This window comes from Vigna angularis, chromosome 3, assembly GCF_016808095.1.
Source record: "Vigna angularis cultivar LongXiaoDou No.4 chromosome 3, ASM1680809v1, whole genome shotgun sequence".
NCBI lineage: Eukaryota > Viridiplantae > Streptophyta > Magnoliopsida > Fabales > Fabaceae > Vigna > Vigna angularis.
The window spans coordinates 22,008,394-22,031,259 of NC_068972.1; the positions used below are offsets into that span (position 1 = coordinate 22,008,394).

Sequence of the window (22,866 nt, forward strand, 5' to 3'; positions counted from 1 at the left end):
GAAGAGAATACTCCATTCCATATACCCAAAACAAATATAATTATGACGTACAAAGTGAGCCACTTAAAATACAAGCTTCTTCTTTTTTACCTTAACTCATGATTGAAATTGAGGGACAAAAGATCTTACTACAATCTTTTGATATATGTTTCGTACATGTTGGATATGAATTGATCACACAGACACAGGAACTTTCAATGCCTCTAAAATCTTATCATCTACCTCGAACTTGATTGACTTCTTATCTCTCCCGATCTTTACGTACTCCTGAAACCGTTCTTTTAGGTCTTCTGGGAGGTTCGTAGTTGATTCCCATCCCAATTTACTTTTGGCTGCTCTGGGTTCTGCATAGAAGTGCTGCATAATACACAAACAGGATCTTTAAATGGTTGAAAGAGCATTCTAAATAGGTCTTTGTTGCAAGAATTCATAGCTATGTATTTATGCTGTTAAACAGGCATTCTAAATAGGTATTTTTGTTAGCAATAAATAGGGTGTTTCCATGCATTATGATCAGGTTTAAAGTATATCAGAAGATAAGGTATCAGAAGCTACGTAGGTGCGGAAAGGGAAGGCTTTCTTTGCGTCAACTCCAACAGCTTTTGGATCATAATGAACAATGTTAGCAGGGCGTCCTGCAGCTTGAGCACAGAGTTTGGTGATTCCGTCCAGAGTCACCGCACGGTCACTGACGCAGTTGAAAATGCTACCCTTTGCAGCCTCTGGCTTTTCAACAGCTAGAGTAAGCATCGAGGATAAGTCCCTAGCATGAGATATGTTACTTAGTTGCAACCCCGAGCCAGGAATTGGCACAGGTCTGTCCCGAACAATCCCTGCAATTATGACGGTACATATTTTTTTTTTTTTTCTTTTTACAAAGAGAAGAGTAGTTGTTGAAACATAGCAGATTTTAAGAAATGTGTTCTTACTGTCAAAAAACCACTCCTCACAGTCTTTGTTGTTGCCAGACCCAATAATGTACTGTGGCCGGAACGCTGCCCAACTTCCAAAAGTTTCTTCAAGGTATTTCTCCACAACAACGTGACCAGCATCAGCTTTAACAACATCCTACTCCACAGTGCATGCTACTTCAATTTTATGCAATTGCATTGCCATAATGGTTTTACAAATACTGATGATGATGACGAATATAAGAATATTCAACATACCCCTTCAACATGTGGAGGTTCATCTGCCGGTTTGTAGATCCCAGCACTACTGATGAACAAGAATTGCTTGACACCTGAACTCTTAGCCCAATCAATCACCGGCCTAAAAGTGAACATTGATGATATTTATGATGCCTAAAAGTCAACCATTGCAGATATGTGAGAACAATAATTAACACAACAAACCTCACGGTCTCAAGATCCTTGCCATTGTTGTCCAAGACCACATCAAACACTTCCCCTCCTACAACACTTCCGACTTCAGAAGGATTTCCCCATACCGTGCGCCCTCCAGCACTCACAATTTCCTGATTGTTTCTCAAATCATACAATTAAATCTTGACTCAGTGATTGGAATTCGCAACATTCATTCAATGCAAGTAGCTAAATCCTTAGAACATGAATAAGTCTAAGACAAGAGAGTTTTATTAAAATTAAGGATCGATCACTAACTGAGAATCTGTTAAAAGGAGTTTTTTTCATCTTGTCTGAGCCTTCTTCACCAACAGTGAGCACGGTGACCGAGTGGCCAGCACCAAGAAGCTCCTTTGCAAAGTAAAAGCCAATAATGGCATGTCCGCCACTGTTGGTATTCACGATGAGCACCTTCTTCTTCTCAACAGAACTGGCACTGATGGTGAAGGCAGAGTGGTTAACAAAGTGTCTAGAAGTTGAAGAAGTGTGTGATAAAAAGGTAGGAGAAATTGATAGAGAGGAGGAGGAGGAGGAAAGGGAAGAGGAGAAGGAAAGGCGCGAAGTAGAAGGGTGTGAAACTGGAAGGAGGTTGGAAGAGGATGCAGAGAAGAGCACAGTGGATGAGGAAGAAGCAGTGGTGGCCATTGCTCGTTAACCTTTCTGACTTTCAGACAGTGAGAACCAGCAGTTTCAGATAAAGCTAACTCACAACCACCATCCTCATTTCTCTCTACCAACATATGTGGATATAAACACTACAAGAATTTAATGTTCACCACCTTTGTAAAATTTCTCATCAAAACGTAAATTAAATTAAAAAATTATGATGTTTTTTTTAATCTTTTGTAAAATGAACCTAAATTAAAATCCATGTTAGTTATAAACTCTGCATGTTGGGATCCGCTATAAATTCTATGGATAGAGAGAGAAGTGTTTGATTTTGCGGCTGAAATTTATTTACATTATATTATCCATTAAAATTGCATGTTAGTAATATATTTTAATGATCGAATAACTGAGAGATAGTAAAATGTAAAGCAAACCAAACACTATAAATTCATGCGTGTTTGAGTTGGACATTATTTTATGTTCTAAACAACATTTGAATTATTTTTTGACAAATAATACTGTTATTTTTTATTTTAATAGTTTTTTTGATAAAAGTTATTTAATAAAATAATGGAGGTGAATAAAGAAATGAGGGTGATGTAGATAGTGGTTATTGATAAAGAGAGGATAAACGAATGAGATTAGAGTGACGGAAGGACAGTGGTGTGCGATAGCGCAATCTCCCTTCTCGTGGTTGAATTCCGAAAACCGCTTCATGCGATGGTACCCTGTTCGGTCACAGCCCCATCTTCTTCGCTTGTCGCCGCAATCATTCCACGCCACACCTTCTTCTCTCGTCCTTACTCTCTCCCTCTTCGCTTCTCACGTGCTTCTCCAGTCAATTCTCTCTCCAATGACTCCTCCTCCCAATCCAACAACCAACTCTTCAGCCCTAGCGACCCTTCGCAGCCCCGGACCCTGTTTCCCGGCGGCTACAAGCGCCCCGAGCTCAAGGTCCCCACTCTCGTCCTTCAATTGGACTCCGACGAAGTCCTTGCCGCCGACAACCACGCCTTCGCTTTAATCGACAAAGCTGTCTCCAAGTGGGTTGGAATTGTCCTTCTTTCAAGCAGTGAACCTAGCGGTGGCAAGCTCTACGAAGCTGCATGCTCCTTGAAATCGCTGCTTCTAGATCGCGCGTATTTGCTAGTCGCCGAGCGCGTCGATATTGCTGCTGCCGCTGCCGCTAGTGGAGTTTTGCTCTCTGACCAAGGTTGTTTTTAACTCTACTTAATCCGGAAATTAGTGTACATTGTCTGTTTGGAGGATCATCTCCAGTCAGGACTTGTATTTAGAAAAATAGAAAGAAAAATTGAGATTAGATTCTTCACAAGCTGAATAAATTAATTTTTAGAAGATTTTTACAGCATCGGTTTAGTTCAGGTTTTAAAACTGCAGACCCAATTATATAGGCTCGAGTAGTGGATCTGGGCACATGGAACACAATTTGACTCCAACCAATTCAAATTCGTACCGTTTTATACTTTTTATTATGTTGTGCAATATTATGATTGTGTAACTGTATTTCTGATTTTTTAATTATTCATTAATTTTCTTTCATTTTATTATGGTGTCTTGTTTTTTTCCTTTTTCTTTCAATATTTTCTATTTTCTCAATGTGTTTTATTTTTCATTGATAGACAAAATAGCCTGACCTGACCTGAATAGCTCTGGTAAGTTTGGGTCAATATTTCCTAAACTCCACTCATGCCTATGCCTATCTCACGTTCCACATGTTACCTGAGTTTTTCAATTTGCGAAGATGGAATGAATAAAACTCGATAGATGTCACTAGAAATTGATCAGGACCATGGATCGTGGTGGTGTTGAACCTATAATAAATTCTCTTTCTGTCTCTTAGGTATTTTGGCTGGCAGCTTTGCTTGATTTAATTTGAAATATCTTTGAATATAATTTTGTGCAGGTCTTCCCACTGTTGTTGCCAGGAGTACGATGCTGGATTCAAAATCTGAATTGGTGGTTCTTCCATTGGTTGCTAGGATTGTCCACACTGTGGATGCTGCAATGAATGCGTCTAAATCAGAAGGTGCCGATTTTCTTATATATGGCGGTGGTGACCTGCAGCTTGTTGGTCGGGAAGTTGGTTCTGTGCGTGAGAGTGTGAAGATACCTATTTTTGTCTCATGTGGAAAAGATAATTTGTCTTATGCTGACATCTCAGGTTTGCTTGCCCTTGGTGCTAGCGGTTTTGTTACAAGTTTGGCAAATTTTGGTCAGTATGGTGATGAGTTCCTGCACAAAGTTTTTGGTACTGTGTATGCAAGTACTGATGGCGGGAATGTGAGTGAGATTGAATTGAATGATAATGGTTTTCAGAGTGGGACGGAGATTGTGGCTGGGTTTGTTAAGCTGGAGGATAGGGAGAAACAGTTAATAGAAACAGAGAGATTGGTGTTGAATGAAGCTGTTGAAGTTATCAAGAAGGCTGCACCTCTGGTGATCTTTTAATTAAAAAATTTGGTATTTGAAGTAATTCTTTTTTCATTATTCAGTGTTTTGACCAGTATATTGTTTACTTTTTGTTGAATTGTGGTCGTTTTCAAATGACAGATGGAGGAGGTTTCACTTCTCAATGATGCGGTTTCTCAAATTGATGAGCCGTTCTTACTGGTTATAGTGGTAATTGTGTGCTGAATCTCAACAAATTCTGGTTCCTGGAATATACATTGGTATTAGCTCTAAATTTCAAAAAGAAATCTTCTCTTAATACATCTAGATAGAAACTACTTAACTAATAAGTGCTATTTGTAGTGAGAATTTTCTACTTTTAATTCACCTTAACGTCAGATAACCTTCTTACGTAAACATTTCCGAAACTGTTTATCCATGCTTTATGGGTAGTAGTTGTCTCTTCTATCTTTACAAACTTCATAGACATTATTGTCTTCAGGGGAGTCTTTTTTCATATATTTTGTGGTCGTGTTCTCTGTTCTTATTATTCTATATTCTACTTGGAACAATGATATATGTTTGGTTGGTTCTTACAATTTATCCAGTTCCCCTTTGCAGTTTATTCTAATATTTCAATTATAACTCAAAAGAATTAGTTGAATGAAATGCCAAAATCAGCTGCTTTCTATATAAACTTTTTGTATAGGCTTCAAACTTGACATCTCACCTTTTGTCTTTCTTTTTTTAAAATCTTGATATTACCAGGGGGAATTCAACTCTGGTAAATCCACCGTGATTAATGCACTTCTTGGAGAAAGATATCTCAAAGAGGGAGTTGTTCCAACAACTAATGAGATCACATTTTTACGATATAATGACTTAGATATCGAACAACAAAGGTGTGAAAGACACCCAGATGGTCAATATATTTGTTACCTTCCTGCTCCAATTCTTAAAGAAGTAAGTCAATTTATTATGGTTTGTTCCTGTCCTTTGTGTGTTTCAAGACTTAGATATTTTATACTATCCCCTCTAACTACTATCGTCTGCTTGCAATTAGAAATTTGGAATGCGCTCAGCTGTTGTTTTGTTTGATAACAGATGACCATTGTTGATACACCTGGAACTAATGTGATTCTTCAGAGACAGCAGCGTCTTACTGAGGAATTTGTACCCCGTGCAGATTTACTTCTTTTTGTCATTTCTGCTGATCGCCCTTTAACTGGAAGTGAGGTATGGTCAGTCATTGTGGGTGGGGCATACTTTCTTACTTTTGTGTTTATTATCATTGGTCAGGCAGGATCATCATGTGTGGTCTTTTGTCTTGTTTTCAGATTGCTTTTCTTCGATATTCTCAGCAGTGGAAGAAGAAAGCAGTCTTTGTCTTGAATAAAGCTGACATATATCAGAATAATCAAGAGGTATGTGTTGTGTTTTTATTCTTTTTAGTTATTGGCATACTGATATTATATCAACGAGTTCTTTTGTGGTGAAGTTGCTGAACTAGGTTTAAATTATTTTTGTAAAATTCAATGCAGCTTGAGGAAGCAATGTCGTTCATTAAGGACAACATACAGAGATTGCTGAACACTGAAAATGTCATATTGTATCCTGTATCTGCTCGGGCAGCTCTTGAATCAAAACTTATAGCTACCTCCAATGTTGGAAAGCTAAATGAAGAACTGTCAACCTCTGATTCTCATTATGGTGCCAACAGCTTCTTTGAACTTGAAAACTTCTTGTATAGCTTTCTAGATGGGTCAACAATCCCAGGAATGGACAGAATGAGGCTCAAACTTGAAACACCTGTTTCAATTGCAGATAGACTAATATCTGCATGTGAAACTCTTGTGACACAAGACTATCGATATGCCAAGCAGGATTTGGCTGCAGTGAAAGACATTGTTAATAGTGTAAATGATTTTGCTTTGAATATGGAAACTGAGAGCCTTTTTTGGAGGAGACAAGCTGTGTCTTTGGTAGGCTATAAGATGTTTATAAATTTTTTAAATTCAGGCCAATTTGATTTTCTCTTGATGCGTATGTTCTTGAATATGCCTCGGTACTCATTATCAGATTGAAACTACAAAATCACGCATCGTAGAGCTTGCTGAAACTAATCTGCAATTGGCAAATTTTGATATTATTGCTTCATACGCTTTCAAAGGAGAAAAAAATGCAATGCCCAGTACCTCAAAGATTCAAAATGACATAATTGGCCCTGCTGTCTCTGCTGTCCAGGTTAGTTTCTGGATGTAATCTGTTTAGGATTATAGTTTTGGTTTTGCATTGTTTACCATGTTGTTTGACATCAAACCTAGTTAATCCTAATAATTTTCTGGTGATTTTTACTCTTGCTTATTAGAATAGTTTGGTTCAATTCAACTATTCTTCTATTTTTTATTGGTATAACCCCAATAGGACCAAGACATAAAATGACATAGATGCTGTGAGTAGAAGTTAGGTTGGTCTGTTATGCTAAAATAGTTTTTTTTATTCATAGAAAATACTTCAAGAATATGAAGATTGGTTATATTCCAAATATACCCTACAAGGGAGACTCTACAAGGAATCCTTTGAAAAGCGGTGGCCCTCCTTGAGGCATGAAAGTAATCAGACGAATTTTGAGACAAACCAGTTGCAAAAGAAAGTGGACCAAGCTGGTAGTCAGGTGATTGCCAATTTCAGCAGCAGTGCAGTTTCAAAGGCATTTGAGCAAGAAGTACGGGAAATGGTAAGCTTGGACTTCTTTGTAAAATAATTTATAACTGGTTTTTTCTGTAATGCCTTTCAGTGCAATTTGGTTTCCTTGTTTGAGATAAATTAAATTTTGGTCCTCTTGTTTCATTTGCTTTAGTTTTGCTCATATGATTTGAAACAGATGCACTTATTCATGAGACTGCCTTAAATTGAAGGCGATGACTAATGTGGGTCTTGGCTATTCAGAAAGAGTTATCGTCAATGTAGAGTGAAATACAATTTTGTTAGAAGAGCTAAATCAACTTATGACAATGAGTTTGAAGGATGTCTTGGCTATTCAGAAAGAGTTATCGTCAATGTAGTGCTACTATGCTAGTCAGTTGTTGTGAAAGCCTCAAAACTACTTGACTGATCATAGGCATGTTCAAAAGTTGAGAAATAAGTATCACAACTACATTATTTTGTCATGTTGCTGATGTCTTTCTGATAGGATCTAAGGTAAGAGGATAGAAGGAAGAGGAAATGAGAGAGTAGTTAAGAAAGGCGGGAAAATGAGAGAGCAGTTAAGAAAGGCAGGATAGGAGATCTTATATAAATAAAGTTCTATTCATTGTTAGAGAGGAGTTTTTGAGTATTATTTTGTAAATTTGGACTTTGGCCAGAAGAGGGGGATTATGCCTCCGCTAGGGCTAAGAGGGGGATTAGGCCTCCATTAGCGCTATCAGTGTACTTTGTTCTCAATATCAATACAGAAACTCATTCTTTCATTAAAGAAGAAGAATGGAGGGACGATTGATGGCAATTGAGTCGACGGTGGAGGAATCAAAGGCGGAGGTGCGAGCGATGACTCTTGCGTTCCAACAAACTTCAGAACGTCGCACCAGGAACCAGCCTAGGAGCTCTGAAGGAAGTGGTGATTCCGTCAATGCGGGACGCGAACGACAACCATTGGAAAACTCAGAGGAGGAATCGGAAGAAGACAGAGGAGAAGTTCGACGCAGTTGGAGGAAGCATGTTGAACTACCTACATTTGACGGTGCGGATCCCACTGGCTGGATCACACAGGCAGAGGAATTCTTCGAGTTACAAGGGGTATCGGAGGAGGAAAAGGTGCGCCTAACTGATATCAGGATGGAGGGGAGCGCTGGCTACTGGTTCAGAGCCTGGAAGGAGAAAGCCAAGAATCGTTCATGGTATGGTTTGAAGGAAGCCCTGGTGATAAGGTTTGGAACCATTGTTGAGCGTTTGGCGGCATTGAAACAGATAGGGACAGTGGACGAGTATGTACAATAGTTCAAGATATTCGCGGGTCGAACGAGGAGGGTGCCGAACGAGCAGCTGTTAGGACATTTTCTTGCGAGATTGCAAGAGGACATTCGGAATCAAGTCCGATCCGCATAACCCGCATGAATTAATGGTGGCGATGTGGATCACAAGGGATGTTGAGGAGTTCCAGGGAGGCGCAAATGTGGGGAACGGGAGCGGGATTGAAGACCAGTCGTCTTGGGGACAAACGAGCGGAGAGGTCACACTGTCCGAGGCCAATCGTTATAACCCAGGCCGATTGAGGGTTGTCGAGTGGTCAGAGGCAATACGCTATAGCCCAGGCCGATCGAGAGCCGTCGAGAATGTGGGGTTAGTACTGAACACCCGGAAACTACCTTACTCAGAATTCCTGAAACGGAGAGAGGAGGGAAGGTGTTTCAGGGGACAGTTCGGTCCAAGCAACTATTGCCCAGAAAGGAGTCTACGGATGGTTAGGTTGACGGAGGATGAACAGGAGGAGACTGAAGGAGCTGAGACATAATTAGACTTGAAGCAGACGGAGTTGTCCACAACTGTAGATCTTGCAGCAACTCTGCCAAGGGTTGTTAACGCGAGCCGAACGGTTGAAGGCAAGGGGGAGGAGCCGAATGGTATAAAGATAGGGGGAAGAGAGCCGAACGGTGTAAAGATAGGGGGAAGAGAGCCGGACGGTGTAAAGATAGGGGGAAGAGAGCCGAACAATATAAAGATAGTGGGAAGAGAGCCGAAAGGTATAAAGATAGTGGGAAGAGAGCCGAACGGTATAAAGATAGTGGGAAGAGAGCTGAACAGTAGAAGAAGTTATTTTTCAGGTTAGATTAAGAAGCTCCTTGCCTTCAAGGAAATAATGTAGACATGAAAATGGTCCCATAAGTTTTGTCTCTCATTTCGACCACCACCCAAGCCTTCAGACAGGAAGTTGTAGGTAGTAGCCAGAGGGTTCCCTTCCTATGATAAGACCATATCACAATGCTATGGGCTCAAACTTCATTGTTCCAACCTTGAGGACAAGGTTGTTTTGCAGCAGGGTGTAATGATAGGATCTAAGGTAAGAGGATAGAAGGAAGAGGAAATGAGAGAGCAATTAAGAAAGGCGGGAAAATGAGAGAGCAGTTAGGAAAGGCGGGATGGGAGATCTTATATAAATAAAGTTCTATTCATTGTTAGAGAGGAGTTTTTGAGTATTGTTTTGTAAATCTGGACTTTGGCTAGAAGAGGGGGATTATGCCTCCGCTAGGGCTAAGAGGGGGATTAGGCCTCCATTAGCGCTATAAGTATACTTTGTTCTCAATATCAATACAGAAACTCATTCTTTCATTGTTCTTCTGATTACCGTGAGCGTTGATAGTTAGGTTTCCAACCCAGGAACCTAACACTTTCCTTTTTTTATTATAATTTTGCAATGCCTCAAATGATGCAAGCTGTCCCTTGAATAGTTTCTGTGATACGGCATGTAGTTATAATAAGTTAGTGATAATTTTTGTGATCTCTGCAAATATCTCTTTTAGTCTGTGTTGATCCTGCAATCCATATACTAATGTGAATCATTTATGAACCTTCCCGAGTTGTAACTACTGTATTTTCTCTTTGAGATTTGAGTTCTAGCATCATGTTATCATTATTATGGTTATCGTTGATGTTATTAAGCCAATTTGATCTAAAAGTGTTTTCCTTTTAACTTAGATCATAGGAACTTTTGGTCAACTGGGTGTGGCCGGTTTATCTGCTTCGCTACTGACATCTGTTCTGCAAACAACCTTGGAAGATCTTCTTGCTCTTGGTATTTGTTCAGCTGGCGGGTAATATATTCAGTTAGAGTTCCTTTCTGATTGCACTGCTTTTATTTCAAAAACGTGCATGCATAGTGATTGATGAGACAGCGATCTTAGACCCTAATCAGAATATCCATTACTGCAACATGCATATGAACATCCATGAATACCCTAATCAGACTTTTAACCTGCTTCAAAATCATCGATCATAACACAGTATCTTTTGTGCTAAGGCATAACAATTCACAAACTGGTTAGTTTACTACATTCTTTTGTAATATATATATATATATATATAATATATATGTGTATATATATATATATATATATATATATATATATATATATATATATATATATATATATATATATATCAATAACAATGAGCTGGTGTTGGAAGTACACTTAAATATTCTTTCGCTGTGTCACAGATTTCTGTTTACTTGACAATGCAGTGATTTTCTTTTTAAAATCTTCATAAGGTGGTTAAAGATAATTCTAGTTGGTTGCTTGATGGTTTTGCTCACTAGCTGCTAATAAATGTCTGGATTGACATTGCCTTCTATTGCAGGTATCTAGCTATATCAACTTTCCCTGGTCGCAGGCAGAGGGTGATAGATAAGGTGAAAAGAAAGGCAGATAACTTGGCATATGAACTTGAAGAAGCCATGAAAAAGGATTTAACTGAAGCCATAGAAAGTTTGAATACCTTTGTGAAAGTCCTTAGCGAACCTTACCACGATGAAGCGCAGAATAGACTTAACAACTTAGTACAGATTCAAGAAGAATTATCAAATGTTGAGAAAAAACTTAGAACACTACAAATTGACATTCAAAATCTTCGTGTGTCGTGACTTTGAACTCTCCTCTGTTCAGTTAGCGCCCCTTCTAACAGTTCTACCTTACCATGGATCTTAGCCTCCCAATTTTGGAGTAATTATTTTTTTTAAATTGTCAATGATAAGTTCTCAACTTGGAGGACGCTTCTCCCATTTGTTGTTATTTTTTCTAAGCATATCCGTAGGTTTTTCCATCCATTTTGATTTTAAATCTTTTGTCCAAATTTTCAAAATGACTAAGAAGAAGTTGACATGGCCATTGTCAAACTTTTATAAATAATGACAACATCAAATATTATGTCATGATATTATGGAAGTATTAAATTAACAAGTGCTCGATGTGTGGAGCATTTTAAATTTAATTTATAAAGAAGTGACAAATTTGTTCTAGTTTGTGTATGTATAAAAACATACCATAACTAAGAACTATTGTTAAGCTATGTGTGATCCTTTTCTCATTCAGCAAGTCATATTTGTTTACAAGTTTAAAATAAATTTAAAAAAATAGTTTTAAGGCTAAATTGGTACTCATTTTATTTTTAAGTGTTTAATGCCTTTTTAGAAAAATAAAAATAGAGTATTTTTTTTACCTTAACAATATATTTATAAGATTATTATATTTACATGGCAATAAATGCGTCACTTGAAATAAAAGAAAGAATAACATCGAAAATAGAATTATCATTTACGGAAAAATGTATCGTTAAAAATGACATGTTTTTAAAAATTAAAAACAAAAAATATATATTAATTGATATTATAAATAAAAAGGTAATTTATGGATTACAAAACGAGATGTCTTAAAAAGGAAAAAAACTATTTAAATCGTAAATTAAATATTTGGTTATGTATACCTTTGTTTTTTGTACACTTATACTTTCACCTAATACCCTTCGAAAGCTATTTTTACCACGAAAATTTGTCCATTTCATGAAAACTCCCAATGGAGAAGTTTTTTTTATACACCCAATTTTTTATATATACACCACTTGAGCTTATTTCTTAAATAGGATTTTTTTTTCTGATAAACGAATCTGCAAAAATTCTCTTCAATCTCCTTCATGCCATTCATCCCCAACAATAATAATGGAGAAAATAGTGATGATTGGAAAGGCCCTTAGTCGCAGGGAGTGGCACGTGGAAGAGACACGCACGTCGACGCAGTTAAAGCTTCTGGTGCTGATGGAAGAAGGAGATAAAGAGCGGTACTGTGATTTAATTGAATGCTGAAATTAGGATTTTAAATATAATTCAATTGAAGGGTAAAATGGGAATATAAAATTTTACGGAGGTGCAAGGAGAAAAATAGGAGGGTGCAGAAAAAACACCCTAACATAAAAATCATTAAGTCAAGTGCTATGAATTTTGGTATAAACTATTGAGATTATAGTCAAATTGATTCCCCATATCGTACTTGAACTATAATTACTAAAAAAATAACTATTTGCAATGGAAAATTGCAACCTAATGCATGATATTAATTTCAGAATTTGGGGGTTAGACTTCATGTTTAGATACTACCAAAAAATTACATGAAAACAAAAGATATATTTTATATGGAAGCACAAAGTAAACTTATTTGTACTTATTTTTTTTATTCTATTTCCAAAATTTAGAATAGCTTATAAACTGGGAGTATGTTTTAAATCTATACTTTTTTTTAGCATTTTTTTAGTGATATTTGATTGTTTTTTAGATCATCCTGGATTCATGAATTAAAATCAATTCGACTTAGAAAGATTCTTCCTGTACTTTCATATTATAAATTTTATATTTGGAATGGTTGTAAATGTTATTTTAAAAATCAGTTTTATACGTTGAATTAGATTTAAAATTAATTATAAAAAGCAACATATTTGATAAGATAATTTTTTAAAATAAATTAAAGTTCACATTGTAAACTGGATGAATAATTCATCGTAACATAATTAACTTTGTTTATTTAAAAGTGTGAACGCATAAAGATATAATTTTGTTAGTATTAATTCCAAACAAAAATTGTTAGTTAATATTTATGATTATGGTTTTTTATTTAGTATATGTGAGAAGAGAAGTGTGAGAATTTATGTTGTCATGTTATAAAAAAAGTCTAGTGTTTATTTAGAAACTCGATTTAAAGTTTTCTTTTTTTTCTTTCTTTTGTTGTTTGAGAGAAAAATTAAAAGAGAAAATTAGTTTCTCTTTTAAGAGAGAGGTTAATTTTTTATTTTAAGTTCTCCTTATATTTATTTTTCTTATTTTCAAAATAGAGGTTATCATTGTTCTCTCTTTAGGGATAGAAAAAAGGGTATGTAATTTTTTTTTCTTTAATAAAATTACATTTTTTGTAATCTATTATTTGTTTTGTTCATTCTGAATACACAACACTAATATTAGAGTCACTACTTTATGTGATTATATTTTGCTATCATTGTCACTAGAACAGTGTTATGCTAATATAGTGTGGTAGTGTGAAAGTGCTTCTTTAAAAAAGTTTTGTTTAGGAAATATATGGTATTTAAGTGTGTAGATTAGTGACTCACCTCTCTTTCCTGAAAATTACTTGGTGCACTCAGTTTGCCTTTGTTGTTCCAATAGACAATACTATTCAAAGCGAGGCTTGCAAATCTTCACATAACGTAGTCTCTTACTTGAGCTCAAGGAGGTTAGTTTACCTTTTTACAAGCATTGTGATAAGCAAGTAACATAGATTAAAGTTTGTTATAGTAGCTACCAAAAGCAAACATATATCTAAGGATGACAACGGGATGGGATTGGGACGGGTTTCACTATCTCATACCCATCCCTAAAGAAAAATTCATCCACATCCTCGTACCCAAATTCCATTGGTATCAAATTTTTGTCTCGTCCCCATTTGTACTAGGTAATGAGTATATACTTGTACTTGTACTCCTATCCACTTTCTTACTATTTCAATTTTAATTAATTAATTTTTATAAAATAATAAAGAAATATGTCAAAAAACATGCTATTATCAAATATTCAATATAAAAAAGATGATATTCTCGTCTTTTTAATATAAAATATTTAGAAAAAAATTATAATTGTATACATTTCAAATTAGAGTACCAAATAAAATTCCATGAAAACCAAAATATTTATTAAAATGACAAATTTAGTGAAACCTAGTTGATAAAATTAAAAAATAATTTTGAAAAAATATAAAAGGAAAACAAATATTCAAATTAAAAAATATTTTAAATGTCTCACAACTTTGATTTTTTAAATTATAATGAAATATCTTTTTTTATACACTAATAAAAAATTATAATACACCACTTTATCAAAATCAAAATCACACAAAGAACAAATATTAAACAAATAAAAATTGAAATTTAACATAAATATTTCATCTTTTGAACTTCAATATATCTTGGATCGTGTATTTATATAATTACACTGATAAATTAATCTATTTTAGTAAGTGAACTATCGAGAGGTCTAAAGAAAATTTTCTATCACTATGAATATATATAATAGACTGAGTTTTTAATAATTCAAATGGGGACGAGGATAAGGGCAGGGATGGGTATTATATAACGGGTATGGGGATGGGACGAATATATACATACTCATCCTTATCACTATATCCAATTAAAAAAATCAAGTATTACCTATACATATACTAGTCAATGTAGGGATTCCCCGTCAAAATGGGTACGAGTTCAGGCAGTACCAACGGGGTTGTGTTTATATGTCATCCCTACATATATTATACTTGGGTCATTCTGATGTGAGGGAATCACTAGTATTATCCTTAGGAGGGGCAAAACATTTTGTGTCAATGGATGATTACTTCAAGAGATCGTGGGTGTACCTCATTAAGAGGAAGTAAGGTGTGTTACCAATATTCAAGTAATCCCAAGAACGAGTAATGCTCGAAACTAGAAAAAGAATTAAGTGTTTGGGTTATGCTGACAATGTGAAGGGATATCACTTATGGGGTCCCACTGTCCATAAGGTCATTGTTAACGAGGATGTAATGATGCTCCAACTAGAAGGCTTTAAAGAACAAGAAAACTTGGTTTGCAAGTTGAACGAGTCTCTGTATGGTTTAAAGAGGGAACCTCAGGTGTTCGTTCAAGATATTTGATTCCTTTGTCATTAGCCTTGGTTACAATACATTGGGTTTATACCATTGTACTTATTACAATAGGTTTGGTAAGGATGATTTTATCATCTTATTATTATATGTCAATGACATGTTGGAGGTAGACCCCAAAAAAGCTTGAATCCAATAATTTAAGACATGGTTAGCTAAGGAGCTTGATAAGAAGGACTTGGGATCGACAAATAGGATTTTAGAGATGCAGATTTACCGATAATTAAAAGATAGGAAAATTTGGCCTTCTTAGAAAAATTACTTACTGAAAATCTTGCGACACTTCAACATGCAAGATTACAAGCCAATTTCTACCACACTTCCTATCAATTGTTCCACATGTGTGAGCTCTAGCAATGAAACACGAAGGATGGACATGTCTTGAGTACCGTAAGCATTTGTAGTGGGTAACCTTTTGTATACTATGATTTGTACAAGACCAAACATTGCACAAGAAGTGAAAGTGGTTAGTGTGTTCATGTCAAATCTAGTGAAAAGAATTGAAGTACGATTAAAGAATCCTAAGATACATCAAAAAAAAGTTAGATGTTACGACATAATGACAAAAAATAAAACATGAAACAAAGATTTGATTAATTTAATCAAAATGTTCAATTGGGAGATTATGAGAAAATATAAAGAACCTATTACTTTTTTTATACAACTACTGTTATTAATTTTATTTTCTTAAAAATATAAAGACAAAAAATGACCTCTTTCCTAGAAATTTATTAAAGCGAGTGTCTTAATTCACTAGTGCTATAATGTTTTTTTATTTTTAATTATATTTTGTGTCAAAAATGTTATAACATTTTCCTTTATTTTGAATATTAACCCGTGAAGATTGGTTTGAGTTAACATAAAAAAAAAAGATTTTGTGAGAAATGTAAAGGACATGTATGAAAGGTGGGGAGAAATATGCAATCCTTAAAGAAGAAAAAGACGCGACCAAATTGAAAGCATAGTTGTGGTATGATATGGCCTACTTAGTGATGCAAATTCTGGAAAACGTCGACGACAAAAAAACCAGATAATGAATTGTGGTATGAATCCATATTCAACATAATAATCCTATCAGCATAATTTTGTCCACACAGAATCAATTTCTCACTTCAAATTTGCAAAGGGAATCATACAATACAATCGGATCAAATACGTCATTACCACCCTGGCAATGATTTTAGGAATATTTGATATATTTCCTTTCAAATCTCACAACTTTCAAAAACAAGATCGTAGATTTCAGAGTATCCTTACATTTCCATATATTTTTATAAAAAATATTGTATGCTTATTATTATAGAAAGTCAATAAATAAATAAAAATTATAGTGCGTAAATTTAATGTGTATTTATGGTTGGAGATTTCACATAGCTAATAAATAAATTAAATTCATTATTTTTAAATTAAATTCTTGAAATTTCTTTTCTGGATTTAATTCTTTATTATAGATCCATGCACATTCTTATTATTTAATTTTTATAAATATATGTAATTTGTAAAAGACACAAAAATGCAATCTCAGTATATAAATTAAGGTTGACAAAGTGGATTATGATTTAAAAACTAACTTATTTGTCGAAATTTGATAATTTGAGTTAGAATTTTCAATTTTCTAATAATTTTATTGACTTATCTAACATATCAAATTTGCATACTAAATGCGGATCAAAGCAAATTGACCCGTTTTTTTTATATTAAAAATTAAAATAAAAAATATTTCAAAAGAATATTTTTTTATATTATATTTTTTAATTTTTAAATATATAATAGTAGTGTAACTTAAATCATTATACTTATAAATTAAGTTTCAATATTATTAATTGTAATAAAATAATTTAATATATAAATATAATAATTATTTTAATTTATTTAATTAAAAATATTAATAAAAAAATTAAAAAATTAAAAAATGTTTATGTAACTAAATATACTTTTAATATATATATAAATTAATTTTATAAAGTTGAACCATTAACTTGTATGGATACATAAATACATATAATATTGAAAACGTGTAAAAAAAACATTCAAAATGTTTTTGTGTTAGATTGAAAAGAAATATGTATTTCGCAATTGGTATGGATTTGAAGGTATTATTATTGAGATAGGAACAATGTTCCACAATATTCATCAACATCAAGGGTGTGTCTTTTGGGTGCGGGTTTAATGGTGAATATCTTTGGAGGAAATGGTTTACAATTTAAAACTTATTAAATTTCTTTATTTTTATTTTAAATTGGTTAGTTTTTTAAATGTTTTGAATTACTGGTAAAATTAAAAATTGTTTAATGTTACTCAATATTTAATAATTCAAAAATATCAATGAATGATGTTGATCAAAGTTCTTTTTTTGTCAAATTTTATACAAGATTTTCACCTAATTTCAAGAAAGTTCTCTGTAACTAAAATTTATTCAAATTATTTTTACTTTATGTTAATAACAATTATTTCAATTGGTTGAATTTTTTTTTAATATTTTAAATAAAGTTAAGTGATAAATTAATGGTTGGTTGACAAAATAAATCTAGTTAAGATTGATTAAAAGTTTCACTTGTCCTAGAAAAACAAAATTCAGACTAGGTTTGCACAAGAAATAAAATTAGTAATATAAAAAAAAATCCGTAATGTTCCTTAATATAATTATTTTGTATGTGACATTAAATTACAATATACACTCAAATATGGTCTTATGATTATGAAATATTAAAAGTCATATAATTATAAAATATTACAAGTCATATAATTATTAAATATGAAGAGTCAAACCTAGAAATAATTGTTTTGTTGGAGCAATTCTATGCAAATTTTTTCTTCAAGGAAGTTGATGAAAAAGTAATTTGAAACGAAAAAATTTCCTTTCCAAATATGAATTTAGTGAGATGCAAATGAGATCCATTAATTTTTAAAGTTTCAATATCAAAATATATCAATAAGAACAAATTTCAATTTCACTTTTAGGAATTATAAACGTATTTAATTTTATTGAAATAAATTTAGGAATTACAAACATATTTAATTTTATTTGAATTTTAATTGAGTTAATGATGTCTCAACATAATTCAAGATTAGACAAATATCATACATAAACTTAAAAGATGAGATAATACTAACAATTTCAAATTCTTATTTTTTAGATATAATTTAATATTATTTAATTTTAAGTAATTGAATTATTCTTATAAATTTATAGGATTTGAAGATATTTTTCAAATTCGTGCTTAGAAATTAGAAATTGGTAAAGAAAATAGTTTTAATATTAAAGTTTTGTTTAACACGAATGAATTCATTAATTAAAAAACATAAAAAGAAGTTTGTGAAGCAGTAGGTAGCTCAAATACACATTAGTTAAAAACATTTATTTCTTTACTGCTTAAAATAAAAATCCTTTTTACCTTGGGCCATTGACAAAGCGAAGTGGATTTGAAGAGGGGTGATCTTATTCTGATCCCTATATACAAATTAGTACAAACAGGGGAAGAATATAGACTGGTTCATTTCTCGATCAAATCTTAGTAGCATCGATGCAACGTATGCAGTCGTAAATAAAAACTCATTAGGACTTAATCCTAGATACCCTACTTCATATAAAGTAAAATTCGTTTCCTTAATACAACAACCTAGGTGCAAGTACAAACATCATGATTCCCAAATACGAAACACTAAAAATGTACACAAATACCACCCTGAAATTGAAACCTCGATTTGGTGTAGACAAAATTTGTGATTACAATTTAAGTAATGCCACAACAGGAAGAGCATAAGCCTCCATTTTTATCACCCTCAAATGTGCATGAATCTCATCTTTCACCACTGAAAAAGGTCCCACGTGTCGCTCATTGAGGCCACGATCAAGATTCTAGAGAGTGAAGAAATGGTTGTGTTTCACTTCAGGGGTCGCTCTTCCCGGTCTTCCTAGTTATGCTGTGCTGTCCAAAGTTTTAATCGTATATATTTCTCAACAAGTTTAGTGTGTTTTACTTTGATAACAAATCTATATTTATAAATAAGGTAATAACAGTTAAATCAAACCCATTAATAACTATTATTATTTTTATTAATTACCCATTAATAATTGTTATCGTTATTAATTACTCATTTTAACGACTGTTTTAATGTCTCCATGATCTGTTACTAAGTTGTTAGTTACTCGTGTTATTGGCCGAAGAACATACAGTAGAAGTTGGATCAATTTAAAGATGGTGTTAAGAAAGAAGAAGAATAGGTGGATTTGTGAGGTAGGACAGTAAGCAGCGAATCGAAGAAGAGGGGAAAAGATTAAAAAGAGAATGAGAAAAACGGGGGAGAGTGGAGTCACTTTCTTCTTTAAATTATCTTTTGGAGATATTAGCATTAGTACCTCCATGTGACATTAAAATTAGGGGACATGGTGATTTGGCCCAAGATTTTTGTTGCTGTGACATGATACGGTGAGAGAATATGTGCTTAAAGGACCTATATACCTCACAAACAAGGTTCTTAAAGCACATGATGTTTGGGACAAAATGATGCATGTGAGGCTTGAAAATTGCGTTTCACTGTCATCCAAAACCCTCACCAAAACACCTTAATGTATGGATATCCACACTCCACGATTAACCTCTCCCTTCCTCTCTTAAGGAATGTCATACCCAACCTCATCGCCTTCTCTCTCTATCCCACCATATTCAAACCATACCACTATAAAACTCACCCAACTTTTACAACAATTTCAGTTCAAAACTAAGTCAGTATTTTTCAACATCATCCTACACATTTTACATTTGCCTCTCCTTAAAATATTGGTCACCATAGGCTTGTTTTCCGGCCAAGTTAAATTACTCTAAAAGAAGTTTTATGATACTCATAAACTATATAATTATGATTTTTTTTATAAAGTCTACACATTCATTCTTGAGTTGAAGTGAAATTACTGGTAAATTCAATTTTAAAGTAAAAAATGTATATAACCTGGAAAAGTATTTCTTTAGCTTGGAAAGACCATAGGACCATATAGTAAGGCAAGCGCATCCTAGATGACACACTACCTGAAGAAGTTAGTTCATGTTATTTAGGGGTAATAAATACAATTTAATTTCAACAACATAAACAAATGAGTGAGAAAGAATATTGAAAATTACAAACAAATTAAGTAGGAGGAATATTTAATATCTTAATTATTTTTACAAAGTGCATAGATATTTAAAAAAAATATTTGCAAGAATATGTAAGAAAACCTTAAACACAAATAAAATAAGATGAATGAGTATTATTTTTTGGTCCCCACGTCCTTTTGATAGTTACTGGGCAATGGTGGTACTCATTCCGTACACCACAACTTGTTTTAGGTTTTGGGTTTTGCGAGAGAGAGAGAGAGAGAGAATTTATTGCCTCTTTGAGAAGCCTTGCATTTTCATGACCCATATACACATTCCTAACCCATTCATTCTCCTTTAACTCACATTGCTCTATGCATTACCTCCTTGCTTCGCTAAAATCATCAAAAGTTTTCAACATTAGACATGACTATGACTTAATTAGACTGCGATCAGTTAAAGTACTCCCCCTTTTGGAAAAAGTTTGATTAAAGTGAACTTCTATTTGTATCAAAAGTTTATTTCCACAAACTATACCAACGAATACCTGTCTCCTAACTTTCAAGAACATGTTTGTTTGTGTATGAAAGCAATCACATGTATCTTCTTTAATTTCCAGCTACCATTAACTAAATTTAAAAGTATTTGTTAAAATAATAAAAAGAAACTTGTGTAACTGGCTACCATTATGGAAAGGTAGAAGGAAATGTACTGTCCCACTGAGTTCTGTAATTTGAATTTCCGACAGGTTCCATAGCCAAATATCCAATCAAATCCGAGGAATTAAGGTTTGGGTCCCAGGTTTTTATTAGTTAGTAAATTACGTACCAAGATCAACTTTTTCTAATTGTATATCTGCTGTTCGAACATCAATGTTTTCCCCCTCTCAAGGAATTATCCCTGGGAGCATTCTAGAAACGTAAAAAGTGTAATGAATAAAATAAAACAGAAACAAGGGAGAGAGGACAGACGAACAAACACATCCAATGTAACTAATAACTATAATAACTACCTTCAGCAATTTCAATAACCAAACTTCCAATCATAAAAAGACGAAATCCTAACACCAAAAACAAAGGCAAAATAAAATAGTAAAATATATATAAGTTCTACTCTGACTACTATCTCAGACTATAGCCATGTGACATCCTCGGACACCACACCACATGTGTCATTAAGGTTAATATAGACTATGATCACGTAATTAATAATCTAAGATTACGTAATGATTTATGATCAGAGGCAAAGAGAAAGAGGGGGTTGCTCAAAGTATCCATCGCCAAAAATGACTCTATTCCCACTTTCCTTGCACCTGCTTGGCCTCACAAACTTTGTCATACCCATTTCATCCTCGGAATTTCCAACGTACTCTTCCAACTCCTCTTCCACCAAAACATTATCATCATCATCTTCTTCTTGTTCTTGTTCTTGTCCTTCTTCTTCTTCCTCATCAGATACTTGTTGCTTCAAGCCTTCATCATCAGCAACTTCATCGTCATAACAACTGGCCTCACTCTCAAAGAGTCGAAGCCTAAGCCTGCCATTGCCACGCTCCGCTTCAAAATAGGGTTGAGGAGAAGAGGAAGTTACGGCTTCCAAGATAAGCCTACCATCTTCACGATGAGACCTAACGCTGACCTCCCCCATCGAAGTCAAGGGAGGTGGAAAGGTGCTGGTGCCACTACCTCGCTTGTTCAATCTTTTAGACTGAGAATTTTTATTAGTTACCATTACCACTGGAGTGTCGTTACTCCTTAAAGTGGGGATACTTTCAAGTGAAAATAAAGACATGTCTTGAGTGTCATCACTGGCATTACTACCAGTTTCGCAGCCTAAGCTTTCGGTGCATAGTTCCAAGCTCTTTGCGCTGAGCATTGAAGAGGAGCGCTTAACAGAAGGGTGGACGTAGACTTTGTGAGTTTCTGGGTCCTTGCAATGAGAAATGTTGGAGAGGGATTGAAGGAAAGTCCAGTTTTTGTTTCCATGTTGATGGTTTGGAGTGTGTGGGAGAGTGTTGGAGGCAGGGCATTGAGAGGGTGGTGGAGAAAGGTTGGAGTTGGACCCTGGTGGAGCCAATTTGAGCTTTAGCACACGTGGTTCCAGAAGGCAGGGTTCCACACTTGATTGTAACCCTTGACAGACACTTGAGTAAGACATTTTTGCGTTATCCACAATGGAAGTGTCCAAAGGAACAGGGGAGAAACAGAGGAGTTCTGTTTAGGGAAGTGGACTCAAAAATTGGGCAAAAACAGAGGAGATTATGTAAAACTTATCAATTGGTTTCGCTCATGTAGAAGATGGCTTCCTCCGAAAACAAGAAAACAGATGAAGAAGTGAGGAACGGACATGAAACACAAGTGTCAAGGGTGAGTGTCTATATATAATATTCTTGCCCATGTTCACTTTCTACCTTTAATATTTTGTAGTGGCAAAGGGTCCCAACATCACTCAGCAAATTATTTTTAAAAAATTAAGGACACCAGAATCAAGCTTTACTCAGTTCCCTTCTAAGATTTCCCTTAAATATTAGTATATCATTAAGAATGTTTTTAATTTTTAATGAAAAATATACAAAAAATTTAAGAAATCGTTTCCTAATATTTTGATGGTAAAGTGGGTGTAGTTTTATATCAGGTTTCAAAATATCACCATCTGTTTCGACTGAGTCGGTGAGGACCCTGTTAAAAC

General features: G+C 34.2%; 3 protein-coding genes across 4 annotated transcripts; 1 reads left to right on the forward strand and 2 right to left on the reverse strand.

Annotated features, from left to right (window-relative positions):
• On the reverse strand, positions 1 to 2,104 carry LOC108325187 (chloroplast stem-loop binding protein of 41 kDa a, chloroplastic). Its single transcript, XM_017558208.2, has 6 exons — positions 1,623 to 2,104; positions 1,356 to 1,477; positions 1,170 to 1,272; positions 930 to 1,068; positions 556 to 833; positions 1 to 357 (listed from the first exon to the last, which is right to left on the reverse strand). The coding sequence occupies exons 1-6, from the start codon at positions 2,007 to 2,009 to the stop codon at positions 175 to 177; spliced, it is 1,212 nt and encodes a 403-aa protein (XP_017413697.1). The 5' UTR covers positions 2,010 to 2,104; the 3' UTR covers positions 1 to 174.
• Positions 2,105 to 2,581: 477 nt separating this feature from the next.
• LOC108326160 (probable transmembrane GTPase FZO-like, chloroplastic) lies at positions 2,582 to 11,154 on the forward strand. 2 transcript variants are annotated; one of them, XM_052875415.1, is made up of 12 exons: positions 2,582 to 3,186; positions 3,898 to 4,020; positions 4,156 to 4,430; positions 4,545 to 4,613; positions 5,151 to 5,345; positions 5,487 to 5,618; positions 5,720 to 5,806; positions 5,924 to 6,364; positions 6,462 to 6,626; positions 6,889 to 7,119; positions 10,074 to 10,189; positions 10,734 to 11,154. In XM_052875415.1, exons 1-12 carry the CDS (start codon positions 2,694 to 2,696, stop codon positions 11,014 to 11,016), a joined length of 2,610 nt encoding a protein of 869 aa, XP_052731375.1. In that variant the 5' UTR covers positions 2,582 to 2,693; the 3' UTR covers positions 11,017 to 11,154. The 2 variants fall into 2 exon arrangements, with proteins under 2 accessions (XP_052731375.1, XP_017414966.1); XM_017559477.2 differs by having other exon boundaries at positions 3,898 to 4,430.
• A 10,038-nt stretch (positions 11,155 to 21,192) lies between these two features.
• Positions 21,193 to 22,591, reverse strand: LOC108324628 (protein FANTASTIC FOUR 2). Its single transcript, XM_052875416.1, has one exon. It carries the CDS (start codon positions 22,333 to 22,335, stop codon positions 21,415 to 21,417), a length of 921 nt encoding a protein of 306 aa, XP_052731376.1. The 5' UTR covers positions 22,336 to 22,591; the 3' UTR covers positions 21,193 to 21,414.
• Positions 22,592 to 22,866: the final 275 nt, after the last annotated feature.